The 22,557-nt window shown below is 33.0% G+C and overlaps 1 protein-coding gene across 6 annotated transcripts in view; it reads left to right on the plus strand.

Moving 5' to 3' along the window:
* Positions 1-22,557, plus strand: part of ITCH (itchy E3 ubiquitin protein ligase) — a 157,313-nt gene that overhangs the window by 68,050 nt on the left and 66,706 nt on the right. For all 6 annotated transcript variants that reach the window (XM_074292443.1, XM_074292444.1, XM_074292442.1 and 3 more), the window contains 8 exons: positions 1,488-1,612; positions 2,501-2,638; positions 5,534-5,576; positions 7,714-7,871; positions 9,119-9,341; positions 18,620-18,715; positions 19,317-19,491; positions 21,619-21,688. In XM_074292443.1, coding sequence (XP_074148544.1) covers positions 1,488-1,612; positions 2,501-2,638; positions 5,534-5,576; positions 7,714-7,871; positions 9,119-9,341; positions 18,620-18,715; positions 19,317-19,491; positions 21,619-21,688 — 1,028 coding nt within the window. The remainder of the gene's footprint in view (positions 1-1,487; positions 1,613-2,500; positions 2,639-5,533; positions 5,577-7,713; positions 7,872-9,118; positions 9,342-18,619; positions 18,716-19,316; positions 19,492-21,618; positions 21,689-22,557) is intronic.

The following is a 22,557-nucleotide window of genomic DNA, read 5'->3' on the forward strand; positions in this document are numbered from 1 at the left end:
GATGAAACATTTCAGGGGCTTAGGTCATAAATTTTTGTATTTTTTTAGGCACAGTAAAGCAAGCATCTGAATTCTTTATATTTATTCTGTGCAAGAAAATTATATTAGATTGCGGCCCTTGTAGTTGACTTGGAGTAATTTGGAAATGATCATCTATGTAAAATATATTTTCTTTATGGGAGGCATTCAGGATGAATGATTTTATTTGCTAGCAGAATCTCTATTGATTCTCCAGTAAAGGGCAATACCACCTTCCAACTCCTGTCATTTTGTCATTAGATAAGAAAAGTGTGCATATTTGGTTATTGTTTTCTTTAACTTGATGCCCCAAATGATCATGAGAGCTCATCTTTGTCAGTAGATAAAGAAATTATCTTGTAGTAAGAAAGCTTTGAATTCAGATTTCTATCTATAGCACCTATTGGATATATGACACTTGGCAAGTTTCCCTGTATCCTAAGCAACTCTAGAAATTATTCCTTGTTATATAATTGTTAATCTACATTTGTAAGAGAATGGTCTCAGCAAGGATACCTTACAGCTATGAAAACTTAGAACTGGACTTAGAGAAAATGAGAAATATGATGTAGAAAATTATTTCTTGCACATGTTTTATCTATGAATTTTAAGAAATTTTTAAGTAATTGCCTCAGTTGGCTTTTAAAGGTTTTATGGAAAAAAAGTTGGAAAGAAAGTGCTCTTTTCAATAGACTTTTCAGATTTTGAGTTTTTCTTTATTTTCTTCTCTATCCCCCAATATTTTACAAGAGCTTAGTAGTGAACTGGTTGAGATAAGATAATTGCTGTGCTTTCTTGGTCACTTTCAAGATTATTTTCATTTATACTTCCTAGAGTATAGTGAACATTGTTCACTGATAGCAGTCTTTCAGTGCTGCTTTCTTCAAAGGCACAGTGGAACTGGAGAAATGTAGCAGTTTTGTTTTTGGGGGAAAAAAGTATTTTAAAAATTATTTTTATATTTTATTTTTTCCTAGTTATACATGTACATTCATTTTTAAAAATATACATTTTTTAAAAAATGAATCACGTTGGTAGAGAAATATAAGAACAAAAGAAGAAACCACAAGAGAAAAAAAATGGGGGAAAAAGTGAACATAGCTTGTGGTGATTTATATTCAGTCTCCATAGTTTTCTCTGAATGGAGATGGCATTTTCTACCCAAAGTTTATGGGGATTGCCTTGGATCATTGAACTGCTGAGAAGAACTAAGTCTTTCATGGTTGATCTTTACACAATCTTGCTGCTATTGTGTACAATGAAAATGTATTTTTGTTTGTGATTGATCTACCAGTGAAATTAATTGTAAAGGCATGTAAAGTTTAGGTACAGTCTAAATCCTTGTAATACAACCTGCATTATTAGAGTTGTGTTTTGCCATAGATATAAACTATAACTTACTTGTTCCAGGTTGCAATGTGGTATTTAGTGAAGATCGCATTTTTCCTTCAATGTTTTTCTCCTTTTAGAATTGTCACACCCATCAGCAAATTAAATTTTCGTGTATGGAGTCACCAGACATTAAAATCCGATGTTTTACTGGGAAGTGCTGCTCTAGATATTCATGAAACGTTAAAGTCAAATAATTTGAAACGTATGTATGTAAATGAAAATGTATTTAACTTATGTGTACTTTGTTATAGTCTTTATGGAATTCTACCAGACTTAACAAAACCACCTGTAATTGTAGCAAGCGTGTCAGTGCTTATTTGGATATAGTGTGAACAGTAAGAAAAGTCTTAAGAAATTTAGTATATCTTAAGGAAACTTAAAAGTCCTAGATCCAAAATAGATGTGCACTCACATCTCACAAATAATAATAATCATAAGAAAATCTCTTGGATTCCTCGACTAAAATATTTCTAGAATCTTTGTTTCCCATTGATTCTGGTTAAGATACTGTGAAACAAGCTTAAATCCTCTGTAAATCTTTGTATTCTCATTTTCTCTTTTAATTAAATTAATCTGATTTATCTTGGTAAAATATCTTGAGTTTGCTCACATTATTTCATATTACTGACAAGTATGGAGAAAATTTAAAAATAGATTAAAATGGTGCCTTTTAAACATGAAGATGTTTTAATATAAATTTTTGTACTTCTGCTATTCCTTCCTGACCCAAGGAGGTTTTGAGCTTTTAGGCATTTATGCTTATCCTACATTGAGTTTTTTAAGGTACAGATGCCAGTACAGATGAGTAGCCATGTGTATTCCATTCTTTTATTCCATATATATATATATATATATATATATATATATATATATATATATATATATATATATATATATATATATATATATATATATATATATATATAGTACAAGTTTTGATGTTCATTGAAGACTAGAACCAATTATCTAACTAAATTAATAACAGTTTATATGTATCCAATTGATGGATGCAATCTAATTTTTTTTTTTTTATGACAGACTTTTTCGTTAAGATATTTGAAAGATTAAAAAAGACTTTTTTCTTCCATAGTTGATGATGTGATTGTGACATTACAACTTGTGGGTGACAAGGAGCCAACAGAAGTCATAGGAGACTTGTCAGTTTGTCTTGATGGACTACAGGTAGATCCTGAGATTCTAACAAATGGTTATGCCACATGTTCAGAAGGTAACTAATATGTAATAATGTAATCACTATCGATTCTCCCAGGAAAGGGCAGTGATACCTTTTAACTCCTGTTATTTTATTATGATAAATATTTAATTTTTTCTTTACAACAGTTTGAATTTACTTTTCATAATTCTCCCTTTTTTCTCTTGGATAGTTTCTATAGATTATGAACTGATTGAGCTTAGGCTATTCGGCTCAACATTGTTTCTTTGGTTTTAGTTTTGTTGTTAGCTTATTGCCCCTCCTATTTTCATTATCCTTAGTGCTTTCCCAATCTCCACATATGTTTATAGTCTGAAGCACTTAATGGCATTTAAGATTTTACTTACTTTTTAGCAGTATATTAACCAAAAAAACCCCTATGATTTGACTCTAAAAATGATCCTCTTCCTTAAACAAGCAGAATTTTTGAATCAATTTCAGTGAAGACCTTATTGATTTGTATTTAAGAACATTACTTCTTAAGGGTTCTCTAGATTTATCCCTAATTAATGTTTGTTCTTAACCACTTGGGATTAAGTAGCAATTTTCTCCCATCGTTGGAGTTGTTCAAACAGAGGTTAGACTTGTGAAGAATGTTGCAAAAAAGCTTCCTATTTCAGATAGGCATTGTACTAAAAGTCAATAATTTATAAGGTCTCAATAAGATTCAATAATCCTTCTAAGAATTATAATTTTCTGATTTTCTCAACTTTTAGTGCACTTTTATATCTGTCTTTTTTGTTACCAGTAATGGACATATAATTCTTTTTATTTTTTATTTTTTAATTTTAATAGTTTTTATTTACCAGATATATGCGTGGGTAATTTTACAACATTGACAATTGCCAAACCTTTTGTTCTAATTTTTTCCCTCCCCCCCAGATGGCAGGTTGACCAATACATGTTAAATATGTTAAAGTATAAATTAAATACAATGTATGTATACATGCCCAAACAGTTGTTTTGCTGTACAAAAAAAATCGGACTTTGAAATAGTGTACAATTAGCCTGTGAAGGAAATCCAAAATGCAGGTGGACAAAATTAGAGGGATTGGGAATTCTATGTAGTGGTTCAGTCATCTCCTAGAGGTCTATTGCTGGGTGTAGCTGGTTCAGTTCATTACTGCTCTATTGGAACTGGTTTGGTTCATCTCATTGTTGGAGAGGGCCAAGTCCATCAGAATTGATCATCATACAGTATTGTTGTTGAAGTATACAATGATTGCCTAATCCTACTCATTTCATTCGGCATCAGTTCATGTAAGTCTCTCCAGGCCTTCCTGAAATCATCCTGTTTTTCATTTCTTTTTTTTTTTTTTTTTTTTTTTTTTTAGGCTGGGGTTAAGTGACTTGCCCAGGGTCACACAGCTAGGAAGTGTTAAGTGTCTGAGACCAGATTTGAACTCTGGTCCTCCGAATTCAGGGCTGGTGCTCTATCCACTGCGCCACCTAGCTGCCCCCTGTTTTTCATTTCTTACAGAACAATAATAAGGAAATAGAATTCTTAAAAGCCTTATGTGTTATTACTTTCTTTTTTTTTTTTTTTTTTTTTTTTTTTGGCTGAGGCAATTGGGATTAAGTGATTTGCCCAGGGTCACACAGCTAGGAAGTGTTAAGTGTCTGAGACCAGAATTGAACTCAGGTCCTCCTGACTTCAGGACTATCCACTGCACCATCTAGCTGCCCCTATATCATTACTTTCTCTAAAATGGTTTTCTCTTAGCTAAGATTATAATGATGTAAATGTCATGATTATTTTTAAATTTTGTTTCACTGTTATATGAACTTCTTGCATTAAGTCTCTACATAGTGGCTGTCTCAGTAATGTATGTTGTCTGTAAATTCTTTTTAAGATTTTCCCCTTTACTTCTCTATTAATAAATATTTTTGGGGCAGCTAGGTGGCAAAGTAGATAGAGCACCAGCCCTGAATTCAGGAGGACCTGAGTTCAAAATTGGTCTCAGACACTTAACACTTGCTTGCTGTGTTGCCCTTGGCAAGTCATTTAACCCCAGCCTCAGGCCAAAATAAATAAATAAATAAATAAATAAATAAATAAATAAATAAATAAATAAATAAATAAATAAATAGATATTTCCGCTAAAATAGGGTTGTTAAGATTTTTAAAATCTTATTATTTTAAAAGCTTATTAATACTCTTTGACCAAAATTACTTTGCTTATGTAGGAGTTACAATCTTTAAAAGTTTTATAGTTATCAGTATTGTTATGTACTTTGTCATCCATTTCAGCTGCACTGAAGCATTTACTTTTTGTTCACATCTGTTTTCTAAGTAATTGAGTTTAAGTGACTTCCAGATAAAGTGAAGTACTACCATATTCAAAATTCTTGAGCAGTCACTAAGTGCTCACATTTTGATATGTACTATTATTATGTAAAAGGATAGTGGACCAGATATAAATCAAACCAGAGTCAGCATGTTTTTTATAGATGATACATAGAAAAATTTTAATTGTATAACCCACACAAATATAGTATATCACTTAAATGCAATATAAATTTTTTTTTGGTACATAAATTATAGTAAGACTAGTTCTATTCAATATGATTGATAAATTAATTAAATGAACCCTCAGCTTAAATTGTTAAATTTGATTTAAACTTAGAATCTTGATCAAGTATTAAAATGTTTTTTATTTTTATTTTTTTGCCCTATTTTGTAAAAGTTTATTTTTTATAATAGTTTTTTTATGTTTCAACATGTTCCTAGACAGCAAGTAATCCAATATAGATTAAACATGTTCAATTCTTCTAAACATATATAACTTTTTTTTTTTTTAAATAAGGATGATTAAGGTACATTTTAATTACACAGTCTAAGTATGGAAAAAAACCTGAAAACAAGATTCTAATCTCATTGACTTTTGTTTGTTTCTGCTGATGATAAAGGTAGTTCACAGAGTGATGATTCCAGAACCCGGAATGATACAAGGTAAGATATATCACATGAGCATATGAGTGATTACTATTAGATTGCAGGACTAGGTAAAGGAAAATTAATTAATTGAAGCAATACAGAAGTCAGGCTCACACTGGAGTTAATTAATTGAGTGATAAAAATTAAAAAGAGAGGAATTTCATATGAATGCAGATACACTCTGAAAGACTTATAACAGCCTATTGTGTTTGTAAGGTGTTAGAGGATACTCAAATTTCTGTTTTAAGATTAATTTGTTGTTGATACCAAATATAGAATGGTAAATAAAGCAATCACTATGGTCCTAGATTATTTTGAATTTTTTTTTTTTTTTCCTGAGGCAATTGGTCCAGGGTCACACAGCTCAGAAATGTTAAGTGTCTTAGGCCACATGTGAACTCAGATCCTCCTCACTTCAGGGCTGGTGCCCTATCCACTGCGCCACCTAGCTGGCCCAGTCCTCTCATTAAGAAAGAGAAATAGAAGTACTTACTACTATATTTGAAAATGCCATATGTGATAAATTAAAATGTATAACTTTGAGAATATAAGTATAGTCAAATCAAAGAGAGTTATCTTCTTGGCATTGGTTTACAGAGCTATATATATTTGTACATGCTATTTGCTATTGGAAGCAGTTAAATTGCATCAAATTGACCTTATTCTGTGAGATTTAGATGCTAATATTATCAGCCTCTTGTTTCATTTAACAAATTTTCAGTGGCTATTGGATATTCTAGTTTCCATAGGAGAAGAAAAATAAGAAAAGGTTATAATTTATCATTAGAAAAGGGGAAATTGTCATCTAGAAGGGAAAAAATAAAATTGAACTGACAAGAAAACAGTGTTAAAGGTAATTTTTAGATTTCAGTACTTTTCTTTATTATTCCACGTCTTGTTTGATAAGCTATAAGTTAATGTCTTCTCTTTTCTGTTAGTTTAGTAAAGCAAACTAGGATTTGGAGAGTACATATTTAATAGGTAGAGAGGCAACTCATTGGGAGTCCCTAGCTTTAATTGCCTTGAGGACTTCTTGCAGAAGTTGAGTAATATTGATGTTGTATCTAGGGAAAGGCTTTGTATTAGAGGACATTTGTTGAGATCTTATTCAAAGATTATACAATACCATTGCAGCTTCTGAAACATTGCCAATTATGGATAACAAAATGTCACCTTTAAGCAATCTTCAGATGTTGTCAGTAGTCTCACATGTGTAGCTATCACAAAAAGTGTTGCTCTAAATGCTTCAATGTATATGGAGTTTTTCTTTTTATTATTACTTCTTTGGAGTATAAGTCTCTTAATAGAAATTCTGATTCAAAGAGTATAGACATCATCATCATCTCTTTATTTGTATAGTGCTCTAATTTTAAAGCTAGAAAGAAATTAATCCAGCTTGTCAGTTTTCAAATGGAGAAATTGGGACCCAGGAAAATGGGTGTTTTTGCCTAAGGTCATATAGCTAGTTAGCAAAACTAAGACTACCCCCCTGACTGTGTACTTGTTTTGCTTTCATTATGTTCTACTTCCTCATATTATATTGCTTGATTCTGCCGGATATTTCTTTTTTATCTTGTTTTGTAGCAAATTTTATCTAGTAGGTCAGAATCTGTAGGTAGAGTTCCAGATTAGTTATTTTTATCATTACTCCATAGTTTACCATATTATGTTCTCCAATTTTTGCTTGTATGATTCATGACTGTCATCAACATTGTTTCATAATGTGTGGCTTTGATATAAGTAACTCCTCAGTCCTTATTTGACTCCAGGTAATAGTATTTAAGGCTTATTGGGGTAATGAAAAATACTTTTTTCTTAAAATTTGTTGTAGGAACCTATCTTGTTTTAGATACCTTGCATATTAATTACCATGTATAAACTATAGTATGTATGTATTACACATAGAGTTATGTATATACATTTAATCAGAATCAGTCAGCTCATTTGCAGATATGGAATTTTTCTTGATACCTGGCTTATATGTTTTTGAAAATTCTTATTTATACAAAACCTGTTTAAATAAAAACTGAAAAAACTCAGTGAGGAATCTTCCCTGTAGAGCCATAAGATTTTATTAGTGTCATACTTTGCAAAATTTATAAGGATTTTTACATTTTTTCTTTCTGTTCCTTTTCTTCTACCCCTCATCTAGATCAAGTACAAATGACCCTGAAAATGCTGAGGAAGCAGGATCCAGTGAAAATAGGAAGGTCAATGGCAATAATTCTCCTTCACTCACAAATGGAGGTTTTAAACCTTCTAGGCCTCCAAGACCTTCACGGCCCCCTCCTCCCACTCCTCGTAGACCAGGTTGGTATTGTGTAAAAAGAGATATGAAAAATTAGCTTTTAATGTTATATAACTTGATGATAATTATTATTAATTTTTTTTTATTTTAAGTTGTTCAGGTGAACATTGATAGAAATATCATTTGTTTTTAGAGTATTTTCTTGGCTGCATCTGTCCATTTGCATTTTTTAACAAGGATGACCTTTCTGTACACAATCATGAGATACTTTATAGTCTTTCTATCACTTTTTCTTGGGATGTTGAGATGTTTAGAACTAGTCATTCTTACAATTACAATTGTTTTGTGTCTTCGTTAATGTGAGGATTCAGCAGATCATGTTGTACAGCATATTACTATTCAGGTTCCATTTGGATTAAAAAAAAAATGTCTAAAAAACTCAAAAGTTCCTGAGGGGTCCCTTTTAGCTTTATAGTTTTATAATCCATAACTTCGTGCAACACTGTAGAGAGCCAAATAATTAAGTCTGGCTTATTTCTCTTATCTGTCTTTAAAGTAGAATGAGTAAATGTCAATATAAATTGGAAAGTCCTGAATGATCATATTGAAAAAGGCATGTAAAAGAAGATCCAACTCACTTCCAGTTGATCAATGATGGACAGAAATAACTATACCCAGAGAAGAAACACTGGGAAGCGAATGTAAATTGTTAGCACTACTGTCTATGTACCCAGGTTACTTATACCTTCGGAAGCTAATAATTAATGTGCAACAAGAAAATGGTATTTACATACATATATTGTATCTAGGTTATATTGTAACACATGTAAAATGTATGGGATTACCTGCCATGGGGGGGGGAGGGAGGGAGTGGAGGGAGGGAGGGGATAATTTGGAAAAATGAATTTAAAAAAAATTAAAAAAAAAAGAAAAAGAAAAAGGCATGTAATGGGTTTTTCATTGAAATCTTGAAGTTGAAGCATGCATAGATTTCTTTAACAAACTTTTTTTGCATGTGGATTGATTCAGCAGCAGAAAGAACACTGAGTTCAGAGGAACTAGTTTCAAGTCCTTTCTTTCTTAAATAACTTAAATTCCCTGCCCTTGCATTTGGACTATATAGTCTCTTTTCGCTTCAAAATTTAAAGTTTAATCCTGTGATTGATTTTGTGAATTTTTCGTCACTTTTAAATGAGTTTGCTTGTGTTTGGGCTTTATCAACTATTAAAAAATTAAAATTGCACTCACAGTTAGCGGGAAAAAAATGTAAAAACACCTTTAAAAATTTTGTTACCTAATCTATTTATAGCATCTGTCAATGGTTCTCCATCTGCACCTTCTGAAACTCCTACATCTAGTACTGAGTCATCACCATCAGCAAATATGAGTGTAATTCCTGAAGGAGCAACAGCTGGAGCTGCAGGTCCTACTACAGTGGCTTTAACAACACCTCCAACTTCTAGACAAGTGCAGCCAATAAATTCTGCTTCTCAACAACTCAATACAGTTAATCAAGGTCCCCTTCCACCTGGGTGAGTATCTTAAAACAATTTTAACTTATATTTGCTTTGCTCATGTCTTCTAAAAGTACTATATGGGAAAGGAAGTTGTGCGTTTTAAAAAACTTTATTGTTTAGTCTGCCTTCACACCTTTGGATTTGGATTGAAACTGACCTCTGATAATCCTAAATCATGACATCTCAAAGTGACTCTAAATCAGATATGAAATTCCTAGATGAAATTTTTTTTCTATTGTGAGACAGGATTCAGGGAAGCTTTTTTACATCCAATTCAGTGTATTACTTAAAGCTTGAGGATCAAATCAACAATCCTTTTACCAAGCTGAATTATAAGTAAGAGAAAATTGCTTCCTTTTGTCTTCCACAAGATACAACTCCCAGATAGGAGCAATCTGCAGGGAATTTTTGTGGAATCTCAGAGAATTCTAGGTCAATTGATAGAGCAGTTCTTTATACTTATTGTCAAATGGCCCACATCTGAGTTTCAAATTCATCTACTTGGGGGTGAAGTTAAAACAAGCTGCCCTGAATTTGTATCATATCCTAATCAATTGCAATTCTGGCAGGTAGAAAGATGAAGAGTTTAATTCAAGCTATCCCCAGTCTCTCTCTGTTCTAGAATTTTGTTTTATATCCCCTGACCTCTCAGGATCACCAGCTTCAAAGAAAAATTACCACTCCTCCTTCCTTGCAGCCAAGTGGAAAGGGCCTCAATACAGCAGAAACAGCAAAGAAGTACTACCCTGAGGATTCCTCTTCTGCTGCCAGGCCTTCTTTGAAGCCTTCTTTGCTTCTTGACATTTTTCTTCCTCAGCTACTTGTCATACCTGTTCCTCTGCTGCTTGTCATCCTTCCTGTTCTACTGCCACCATCTTTCTTCTGCTGCTGCTCATCCTTCTCTGCTGCCCATCGTCATTCCCCTGTCTTTTCTTCTTGCGTACTACATGTTGCTGCCAGATATCCCAAGGGCTTATGGTACTGCCCATCGTGTACAAACCCACAGTGCTCCCCAATGCACAAAGAGCTGCATCCCAACACTGCTGTTTGTCTCTAGGGGAGCCCAGTGTTCTACACTCTCTCAATGCTACTGGTGACTTTCCAAGCTTTTATCTGCAGGCCAAGGGGCCCTCCTTACAATTTTGCTGCTTGCAAGCCTGGGTGCCCTCCTTGCAGGTCTGCTGCTGCAGATGCTATCTGAGCCTGCCTGGTGGCCAAGGTGCCATCCTTGCCATCCCACTGTGTTTCCAGTGCTAGCTACGTTGCTGCAATGTTATCCAAACTATTTCCTGTAGACCAGCGTGTCCTCCTTGTGACCTGGCGATTTCCAGTGTTATCTGAACTGCCTAAAGATCAGGGCACTACTGACCTCCTCTCTGTCCCAGTAGTGTAATAGTGTAGTGGGCTGTTACCAGTAAGTGAGGCTCCTTTTAATGCCTAGACTGCTGATTGAGGACTAGGAATTAATGTCCTGCAACTTTTCCTTTTTTCTGAACTAAGATCATTGCAGCAGATCCTATCTATCATTCCAATTGTCCCAGGAAGGAGGTTCAACATCTGATACATCTTGGAGTCAGAGATTTTAAGTAGTTTACTCAAATAGAGATACAAATGAGCAAGTTTTTTTCCCATCTTCCGCAGAAACATGTTCAGTGATCTTTGGTAAAAGTAGTCTTCCAGGAAGTACTGTTTGCTGCTCAGTACATAGAGTCCAGGAAGTACTATTTGCTGCTCAGTACATAGAGTGGTCCTTATGGAATGAATTTTAAAGTTACTAAATGGGGATTTAAAATGTTACTCAGTAAACACAACAATAATAATAATATGCCTCAAGTTTGACCAGTTAGGTCACAGACTTGTTGAAGAAAAGATCAGAGGTAAAAAGTTTGATGAAATAATATTAATGAAAAAAAATACATATTTATATTTGAGACACCTCAGTCTTGGATTATTTGAATAAAAAATTGACAATGAAGACTGGGTAATGAATGGACAACAGGCATTCATACTAAAATTAATCTGTGTAAACCAAATACCATAGCAAGAAGACCAAAAGAATCCATAAAGCAGCCAAATATGTTTTGACTTATTTGCAACAAGGAGAGAGATGGAAACCAAAGGCAACACTGTACTAGAATATAAATTCAGATGTAAAATTTTATGAAGATGGATAATGAATGATTATGAGCATTATTGCCTCATTAAACAGAGAGAAGCATTGGAAGGTAAAACCACTTTAAAGAAGGCTTGGCAAGGATACCAACTAAATGAAGTCACCCTGAGGATATGTAAGGACAAAAAATGGAAGGAGGACAGCAAGTAGAAGATAAATGGAAAAGATCAGCAAATATTTACAAAACAAACTTTTCACCTTTAAGGACAGTAGAGTCACCTCACTTGGATTTTAACATCACAATGCCAGATTTACTTATAAGGGAGGTAAGATTGGCATTAAAGAGAACAAAGTCTAGAAAAGCAAAGTCTAGATTGAACCATCTAGATTGTGAGATTTATGCTAGAAGTAACAAAGCTGTCAGTTCTCAAGATATCTAATGGAGGGAAGATACTAAAGAGTTGAAAAAAATCTCAGACTATACTGAAAAACAGTACAGTACAAATGAGAACAACATCACCAATTACTGACCTTTTGTACTTTGTCATCTGTATAAAATGTTTGAGAGCATTAATACATGAATTGAGGGTGATGAGGCTGTTCTTGATGAGGCTGTACCTGGGAAATAAAAGCAGTTATTTGCAAGTGATAATTCAACAAATGAACTACATATTTCCCATTTCTCAATTAACTAAAAGATGTAGTGAAATGAAGATGTCATATTTTTTTTGGTGGGCTATGAAAAACCCTATATTGGGTTCACTGCATTTAATTCAATAGAACAAAAAGCTCTCTCTTCCAACAAAATGCCTGTCATTCATATAAAAATCAAGATTCTGTGAAAGATACAAAAACAGAAATTATTTTGTTCCATGACTCTCTAATCACAAATATCAGGTGAGGCATTAAAAAAAAAAAAGGTGTACCGCTGTGATTGAGGATAGCCAATAAAAAGTTGAAGAGAGATTTTCTATAAATGTTGAAGTCCTGCTGTTCAGATAGCATAATGCCCTAGAATTTTGTAAAAAAAACTATTGAAAAGATCCATAATGAGTCAAAAGCATTTGACCCCGTTCCGTTTTTATCTTTTCCTCCTTTGCACCTAGCTCAATGCTTTGCTCAGGGTAGATAATAATTGTGTTGATAAAGTTTACATCATCTTCACAGAAATGTTATTGCTCAGACTGCAATATATAGGCAATCTAGAGAACCTATCACTGTGTGTCTCTTGGACAGTAACAAATATATATATATATAAATCTCATGTTATCTGCCAAGCATTGTGCAAAGTATCTCATTTGATCCTTACAGCAGTCCTATGAAGTAAATGCTGCTATTATCCCCATTTCACAGTTTAGGCATTTTAGGCATACAGGCAAGTGATTTACCCAGTTACACATCCTAATGTGTGTCTAAGGGTGTATTTGAACTCAATTCTTCCTAACTCCAGAGCCAGCATTCTATCCACTGGGGCAGACAATGTAAATGGACAATAGATTGGAGGAAAAAAGGAAGCTAGATAGCTTCAGAAAAATTGCAAAATTCCTATATTGTTCAAAAGCTTTTCTCAGAAACAAACATTCACATGCAAATGCCAATTCTGTCAGTGTAGTAAAACTCTGAGACATGGAACACAATAATCTGGAAATAATTGAAGATGACTACCAATAGAAGGCAGTGGAGAGAGAGATTCAATGTGGATATAAGCAAGCTGTAACAAATGAGAAACTGATTTTAAAAAACAGCTAGAATTTATATGGCACTTTTAAGATTTTATAAAGTTCTTCACAAATATTGCCTTATTTTATCCTCATAAAATTTGGGAGTAAGTGCTATTATTATCATCATTATTATTGTTTTTAGATGAAGAGGTTGAGGTAAATTTTAATATGCCTAAGGTCCCAGTAAGTAACTGTCTATGATTAATTTGGAGTTCAAGTCTTTCTACTTCTAGGTTGAGTTTTATTCACTTTACTGCTTAGATGTCATTAGAATTATATATGATATGAAGAAAAGATGATCTGGTTATATGGAAAGTATGAAGGATAATAGATGAACATCCCAAGTGCTCACCTACTGTCCTTATGATGTCAGGGAAAAGCAAAGAAGACTTTAAGTGTTTAGGGTTGGAGTCCTCTGTGGTAAAATTATGGGAAGTCTTGGAATATAGAGTGTCAATAGTATGGATAGGCATGGTTGGGTTGCAATATTCATTGATAGAAAGAAAATTAAAATTAGTGAGATCACATCCATCTGAGTATCCAGTTTTGGAGTGCATCATTTACACATTGTTTCACTCTTCCTCAGTTTTAACTTATAACAATTGAAGAGATAGGGGGACAGAATAAAGATTAACATGTGCATATATTAATGAGTGTTTTGTGGAAATAGCATCATGTTTTGTAACCTTTTAGAACATTTCCCCTAAAGACTTTAATAGCTATGGTGTTTTTTTTAGGAATGTAAGCATAAGTGGTACATTCCTTATTGTATTGCCCTTAGGTATGGTGACATTAAGGTAAAAGTCAAAATTAGTCTATATCCTGTCATATAGATGAACTCGAGCACACGCGCACACACACACACACACACACACACACACACACACACACACACACACACACACACACACGTCTTTGAAGGACCCTCCACCCCCAGAAGAAAAGTAAGGTTATACAAATAGAACAGTTTTGAAAGGTACATATAACTACATATATTCTTTAAAATAACTGTTCATACTAGAAATTTGCCATTTTATATATGGTCATCTCTTTTCTCTAGTTACAAATGTTCATTTGGTGTTAAGTTCAAGCTAAAAAAAAGTTAATTCCATAAAATAAAAAAAATTAACCAAATTCATTCAGAATAATCAAAATAGCTCAGATAAATGAAGCGTTAAGTGACTTGCCTCTGGCCTCATGACTGAGGGGGGATCTTCAGACCCACATCTCTTGACTTCTAATTCAAATATTTTCCTTATGTCATTTTTCTTCTTTATTAACTAGAGGCTTAAATTTTTTTTAAAATATATTTTTGGTAGGATTTCTTTTCTATTTCTAGAAAATTATTCCAAGAAGCAGAGAATCTGAACTGTAAGGGATCTGAGGAGGACCAATTTGGAAGTAAACTTCTTGATCTGCTTATGTTTAGGGCTTCATATCTCTAGACCTCACCTTTTCTGCTTGCATAGTGTTGTTGGGTGTTGTGCTGGTAATCATATATGGTTTACTGAAGTCTCTGATTACCCATATCATGTGCACAGTAATGTGGAAGATTAACAGAATGAAAAGTTTTTTTTTTTTTTTTTTTTTTTTTTTAAAAGCCAAGATTTTTAACTTCAATGAAGGGACAATTCATTAAGGAAAATAAGCTCAAGAAAGCAGAATAATCCTATGATAGTATATAATAAGTACTAAAGTTATATGAAGTGCTGTAGAAACAAAAGTAACCCATATAGAATAGATTAGTCTTATACACTACTTTTCTGCTCTGTATTTGTAAATGTCCATTTTATTTGAAAGTTCAGAATGTATAAGTTTAAATAAAGGGCTATAGAAATTTTCATGAGGCAGAAAGCTGCTTTGGATGCGATGATTATGAGAAATGATATTTGAATTGGACATCAACTCATGGTCGTCACTTTAGTACTCATTAACTTCTATTTGACAAAGAAATGGAGCCATTGAAATGTTCTTTCTAATAGCACCAGGGGTAGGCAAGACCATAGATAAAAATAGATTTAGAAGCTAAAATTTTGTCAAGTTTTATGGCCAATCCTGTATGAATTCTCTGGCTTTAGGAGAGCCATCAATGTATAGGTTCTCAGTACAGTGATGCATGTTTTCTCTCATTCATGTCTGTCTGTTCTGTCTGCTGCATTTCTGTTCTCTCAGATATGAGTTTTTGAGTCTTTACATTCTCTTGACATTGATGGATTCTTGTGAAGGGTACCAGCATCCTCACTCTCACTATAAGACCAGCCTTTTAATTTTTTTTTCTTTATATTTTTCTCTAATATTACTTTATACCTTTATTTACTTTTGCACATAATGCTGTAATATAACATCTGCTCATACACTTCATATATACTTTACATTTTTCTTTGTGTGATCTTCATTTTCAATTCTTCAAGAATTTTATTTTTCCAGAATTCTAAACTATTCAGCTAAAGCGGAAAGATATTGCTATTAAAAAGATGGACGTATTTCAGGGAAAAGATTGGGATAATTAAAAGAACTGTATAATTTCCTGAAAGTAATCCACCTCATTCTCATCCTCCTCAGTGTAGGACTCAGCTAAATAACCATTTGACATTTTTGTATAGTAATGGATTGGTTCCAATATATTGTTCTGGTTAATTGATCATCTAGTCTGGATAGTAGACATTTTTAATTCACTTGGTTTAAAACCTGTTTTTATACTGAGATTTGAATTTTTGGAGGATTATGGATCTCATATAGGAAACACTGAAATGTTTCGTTGTTTTTTTTTTTTTTTTTTTTTTTTTTTAATTTAAAAAAAATTTTATACTTTCAATTCCAAAATTTTTTCCAACTCCACCTATTGAAAAAAACAAGAAATTCTGCGTGTGTGTATACATATACATACATGGAGAATGTGTCATGCAAAACATTTCCATATTAGTCTTTTTCCAGAAGGAAAAAAAAAATATGCTTCTTTTGCAATGTTTTGATATGATCAGCAAGTTAAACAGAAACATGAGCAGCTAGTGGATCTCACTATTTACAATAGGATTCATAATTTTTCTATCTCATTGGTTCCTGTGATAGTCTAGTGAAACTTATGTGTGAACCCCTTTTTGCAAAAGTTTTAGATTTTTTTTTTTAAACAAATATAGGAATTGTTACCTATTGGAATTATGATTTTGTTTTACCAAAGCAAAAACAATTTTTTGGGGCAGCTAGGTGGCGCAGTGGATAGAGTACCAGCCTTGAATTCAGGAGGACCTGAGTTCAAATCTGGTCCCAGACACTTAACACTTCCTAGTTCTGTGATCCTGGGCAAGTCACTTAACCCCAGCCTCAGAACAAAACAAAACAAAGAAACAATTTTTAATAATGAAACAGCATAGGAAATTTTGTATTCTGCACACATTTTAATTGAGCATGTTGTCGATTGTCATTTATGGGAGTGCTCCCATTCCCTTTTCATACCTTCATTCACTGTGTTGTCTATATCTGTGGACATGATTTTTGAAAACATTTTTAGAAATTGGAAAAGGAAGGATGCTGACTCCTGACATTCTGTAAATTTCCTTTTCTTCTTTTTCTTTCCTTTTTTCCTTCTTTTTCACTTTCTCTTTCCTTTTTGTTTTCCCATTCTCCTCTTTTCCCTCCTTCTTCCCTTTCTCTCTTCCTCCCTTTTTTCTTTCTCCCTCCTTTCCTTTTCCTTCCTTCTTTGCCTCTCTTTTTTTTTAATGTGGAAATAAATGTAAGGCCAAGTATAGTGGCTTCAATCTTCTGAATGATGAAAAGATTTCGTTATATGAACATTTATAAATCTTAACTACTTTCCATCTGTTTTTTATCTTTTAAATGTATTAAATGTCCTCCGATTGACTTGCATAGATCTCTCACCAGACTTTCTTCAAATTTGTTTTGCTCTCCATTGTTACTCATTATTTCATCAAGTGATAGTGCTCATAATTTTCCACCATCCTCAGTAAGAATTTTTTTTTTTTGATGAGTTTATTTTTTAAATTGATGTCGCCCTTGGATGTATTATTTCATTATTTGACAAAAGGATCTGGTTACGACAGTTTTTAGAATCTTTTTGTCTCTTTATTATAGCAGTTCACTTGTATCAAACTTCATCAGGAGATGATAATAGTAATCTGTGATGATGCCTGTTTACCCGTTTCAATTCTTTTGCTATCACCAAATTGTTTGAATAGAACAGGGAAAGTTAGAATTTTTCCCCCCAATTTTTATTCCCATTTAAATTTTTCACCCATTTTAATTCAATTTTTGTGTTAATTTTGATTTTTTCTTTTGCAAATTGGTATAAGCAGTTAGGTTATTAGACAATTGCTCTCACATCAGTAAGGAGTCATTTCTTATCTACTAAAATAAAAAATTTTGTAAGCTTATTTGGAATTCCCATTGTTAATCATTCTTGGTTCTTTTCTTTTTAAAAACAGTTTTATCTTGATTTTTTTTTCTAATGAAGAATATTACTTTATTCTAGTCTTGGTGTTTTCATTTCTTGTTCCAGAAGTATATTTTCCCACTTTATTTTTTTTTTAATGATCTTTTTGTATTTTATTTTTATAGTCACTGAATATCAAAGTACGTGATTTTATCTAGTTTTCCATAGAAATTATCTTACTTAAACATTATCTAGAACAGATAAAAGTAAATAAATATTTTCATGATGGCTTTTTTTTTTCAAATACCATGAATTCTGCAAAATGACATGACCAAAGCACTCTTGAAATGATCTTTTCTTGTTACCTTTAAACACATAATAAAACTAACTTTTCACATTTCAATTTTTGTCTCTCTAAGGACAGTCTTACACTATCATTCCCTTTACCTGCAACTTCTTCCTACCTTCATTTATAGCAAGAATATCAAAATTTATAAGATTTAATTTCTTTTGTTATATGCTCACTGGTTTGGTTATTGGGCAAGAGTAGCATATTTAGAGCACCAACCGCCAAGTTAATGTTTAAAAATGAACTAAACATTATGTGATTCTTTGCATTGTTTTTCCTCTTCTCTGTCACTCTGATACAGTTACTACAGGAACAGAAAGGGGCTATACAAGACTAAGAATTATTTTGTATTTTTCTGTATTTTATGGATTGTCATGATTAAAGGTATTCACCAAGTTGTCAGGATAGTGGTCTTGAGCCTTTACATGCTGAGATGAGCCCTCAGAAAGCCAATGAAACTGAACTAGATGTGACAGTTTACCTACTAATGGGTAATTGAGAATTTGAAATATTTACTAGCTTTTGCAAAAAGAGAATTGCTTAGGATAGCTCTAGTTGTTGAGTATTTTTTTGTTAGTGACATGTATTTTTATTTTAATTTTTGTATTATTCATTATCTAAAATTTCCAAAAACTTTTAAATGAAATAGTTTGAAAAATAAAATATTTGGAATATTTTTCTAGTATGAAACCACACTAGCCATTTTATTTATGTGTGTTTAAGTTGGGAACAGAGAGTGGATCAGCATGGACGAGTCTACTATGTAGATCATATTGAAAAAAGAACATCATGGGATAGACCAGAACCTCTTCCTCCTGGGTGAGTCAAAAATAATGAAAAGCTTTGCAGAATTGTTCAGAGATGGTAATTCAAATCTTTTCAAGTCCACCTACATTCCTCTTTGGTCTGGTTTTTTGTTATTCCTATTACTCTTCACAAAGTTTCAAATACTACAAGAGAAAGTCAGGGCTTTGATGAGTGATTTTCATTTATTTAATCTGTGACTAAGAGGTTACTTAGATCTTGGTTCTTCTATAATGACATATTTCATTGTATCAACTGTTTACTGCATTCACAAAACCTTACTTTGTCTCTTGGGTATATTATGTAGGGATTACTTTATTTCAGACTCTTATTTAAAAATCATTATCTTTCTGACTGAACTAGATACAAATGTATTTTAAACATATTTAAGAGTGAGTCTCTGCGGACTCTTTAAATAGTAAGGCCTCCTTTTCAAACATTTTCTTTAATAGTTTAACAGTTCCAGCATTTTTAGTGGTAGTGATTCTATATACATAATAGTTAGCATTTACTCAAGGAGAGGTTTAGGGATACCTGTTCTAAGTGATATTCAGGTACATGTTTATCTTAATAGCTCCACAACACTGACATTAATTTTGAGAGTTTTGCTCATTAGCTGGGAACGTCGAGTTGACAACATAGGACGTGTTTATTATGTTGACCACTTCACAAGAACTACCACCTGGCAGCGGCCAACTTTGGAGTCAGTTAGAAACTATGAGCAATGGCAACTTCAACGAAGTCAACTCCAAGGAGCAATGCAGCAGTTTAACCAGAGATTCATTTATGGGGTGAGCAGTAGTCTTTGTACTACAGACTAATAAAATATCCCTTATGGCCCCTTTCCCTGCATGTGTCAAAGTGATTTTAGAAAGTGCTGAGAGAAAAGCACATAAAAATAGTGACAAAATAAGTTCATAGGCAAAATCTAACACTGAGGTTACTAGTTACTATCATGGATCTGTTGATAAAAATCTTAATTATATTTTACAAAGGCTAAACTATGTGGAACTCCATTTGCTTGAAAGAATCTGGGAAGCTATTTAGGAATAATGTTAAAGACTAATACCCTGAGAACTAGCATAGAAATAGTAGATAGAGAGCCAAAGCCAGCTTTATAGTGAGGGAAACCTAGTTTGCAAGTCTTATCTCCAATACATTTTTGGGATGTCACTCTGGTCACTTAGTATCTTAATACCCGAAGACAATTTTCTAAGGCTGTGAGATGTACAGTAGTTGTTAGTGTCTATTGGGAGAGTTTCCTTGGGAGGGATTCCTTTATATTGAGAAAATCACAGTCTGAACCCCCCCCCAAAAAAAACCCAAAACTTAGTTTTAGAAATATATTTTCCTCCTTTTTGTGAAGAATCTTTTGTTTTCTCAAAACAAAGGGCTTGTATTTATTTTTATTTTTATTTTTATTTATTTATGTTTTTCCCCTTGAGGTTGGGGTTAAGTGACTTGCCCAGAGTCACACAGCTAGGAAGTGTTAAGTGTCTGAGACCAGATTTGAACTCAGGTCCTCCTGAATTCAATGCTGGTGCTCTCTATCCACTGTGCCACCAAGCTGCTCCACTTGTATATATTTTTAGTCTTTTGCAGTCAGATGTTGTAACAAAATATAGTAAGTGCTTTACTTTATAACCTTTAGATTGTTGGTGCCAAGACTGTTAGCCAAACATATATTCCAAAGGATCACAGATATATAAACCCCAAATCTTATCTAGAAAGAAACAATCCATAAAAATAGATAGAGGTTTCTTTTCCTTTCATATGGTACCTGCTAAGTAAGCATATATTGGACACCTACCATGTGCTAGGCACTGTACTATGCTCTCTGGAAGAAAGATTCCCTGCTTACGAGATTTTGACATGGTATTGGAGGAAACACATGTATATTTTGAAGTACAAATAGGGGAAAAAAGCAACAAAATAAATTCAAAATAATTAAGGAGAAAGGGCTCCATCTTTTGGGTAGTGATCTACAAAGAGTTCATGTAGATAAGAGTACTTTGGTTACTTGAAATTTTGAAAATCTTGAAGGAAAGAAGGGATCCTAATACATGAAGTTTGGGAATCCTAATTCCTCCTGTGCTTTTGTTCTCATCTCCTGTAACCTTCATCCTTCTTTCAGTGGCCATTCTTTTAAACTACAGTAGTGTCATTAATATTCATTACTTTGCCTAGCTTTCTATGGTTGGCAGACTCACCATAAACCTTTATATCTCATTCCTTGAACTATTTGAATGACAGTAATGATCATTGTTTCACTGTATACTCATATTAATTGTTTAATTAGTATTTTTTGAACATTAACTGATAGAATATTTTTTTCTAAAATATTGAGGCTTGTTTTTTGAAATCCTTGCTTTTTCCACAAATATTCTGGAATCATTTACTCATCCATTAAGCTATCTCCCTCTTTTCCTATAACTTTAGCCATATTCTTTCTGAATCCCTTTTCTTTTCCTCCTTTCAACCACTCTTCTTTCATCAGCTTTTTTTCCACATTCAAAGTGTAACACTAGTTTTATGATTGAATATTTAAGCATTTAAACTTCAAGCAGAAATAGGGATGAAAATATGTATTGCTATTAAGTTTAATGTATGTATATTGCTTTGCCACATCTTTATGGTATTATTTAAAATATAAAGTCCTAGACGGCTTCATGGGCTTCAGCAGATTTGTGAACATAATTTTTAAAAATGAGTATTGTTCTTAGAATTTCTAAAAAAGATTTGCTTATGTATTGGATTTTTTGCCGCCTTGGGGAGGGGGTAAGTAGGAGGGAGAAAAAGAAATGGAAACAAGTTTTGCCAGGGTGAATGTTGAAAACTGCTTGGGTTTTGAAAATAAAACTTTTATGTAAAAATTTCATGTTTTGAGTTATTAATTTATCCTTTCCATTTTTATATAGAATCAAGATTTGTTTACTTCAACTCAGAGTAAAGAATTTGACCCTCTTGGACCTCTACCACCTGGATGGGGTAAATATAATTCAAATTGTGTTTCAATTAGAGAAAAGTAGAGTTTGAAAAAAAAGTTTGCGGATTCTTTATGGCTGTTACATTGCTTTTGCTTTAATTAAAGTTACTTTTTAAAAATGTAGTCTAATATCCTTAATTTAATTCAACAGAGCAATGTATTAAATAATGAAATACTAAATTGAGATGACATAGTCCATACCCTAGAAAAATTTAAGATTATTGAAGACAAACACATAAACATATAAGACAAAGCAGTTTTTAAAAATGTTTGTTTAAAACAAAACCGAACAGGAAAAAAAAATTATCAGTTCAAGAAAGGATATGTAATAGTATAAGAAATTATATTCACTAGTGTCTATCTTTTCTTTACCTCCTTATAAGTTGTTCTTTTGTTCTCTGATGTGTACTTTTTAAACTTTTATTCTTTTTTAACCCTTCATCCCCACCTTTCCCCAAGTAGGCTATAGTTAAGCATAGATAAGTTTTTATATGTACATGTGTGGAGAGAGAGAAATACATACATATAACATACCCCTGCATATCCTCCCATGTATATATATATATTCACAACCACCCACAGACCCACAATCTGTACATATATCTATATATACACAAATTGTAGTGTCCTGTCGTCTCTCAATTGTAATCCTTCTCTGAGAGGAAGTTTCTTTTCTGTAAATCCTTTTCTCTGTGAGCAGGTTTCTTGGGAGGCTTCTGGAGCCTCCGCCAGAGCGAAGGTATAAAGTCCTAGTGAGCTTCATGGGCTTCAGCAGATTTGTGAACATAATTTTTAAAAATCTCGAATCTTGAATCCTCTTCTTCCTTAATTCTGGCTCTGAATCTCCTTGAGCTTCCCTGAAGTTCTCCTG

Source organism: Sminthopsis crassicaudata, chromosome 2 (genome assembly GCF_048593235.1).
Source record: "Sminthopsis crassicaudata isolate SCR6 chromosome 2, ASM4859323v1, whole genome shotgun sequence".
Classification (NCBI taxonomy): domain Eukaryota; kingdom Metazoa; phylum Chordata; class Mammalia; order Dasyuromorphia; family Dasyuridae; genus Sminthopsis; species Sminthopsis crassicaudata.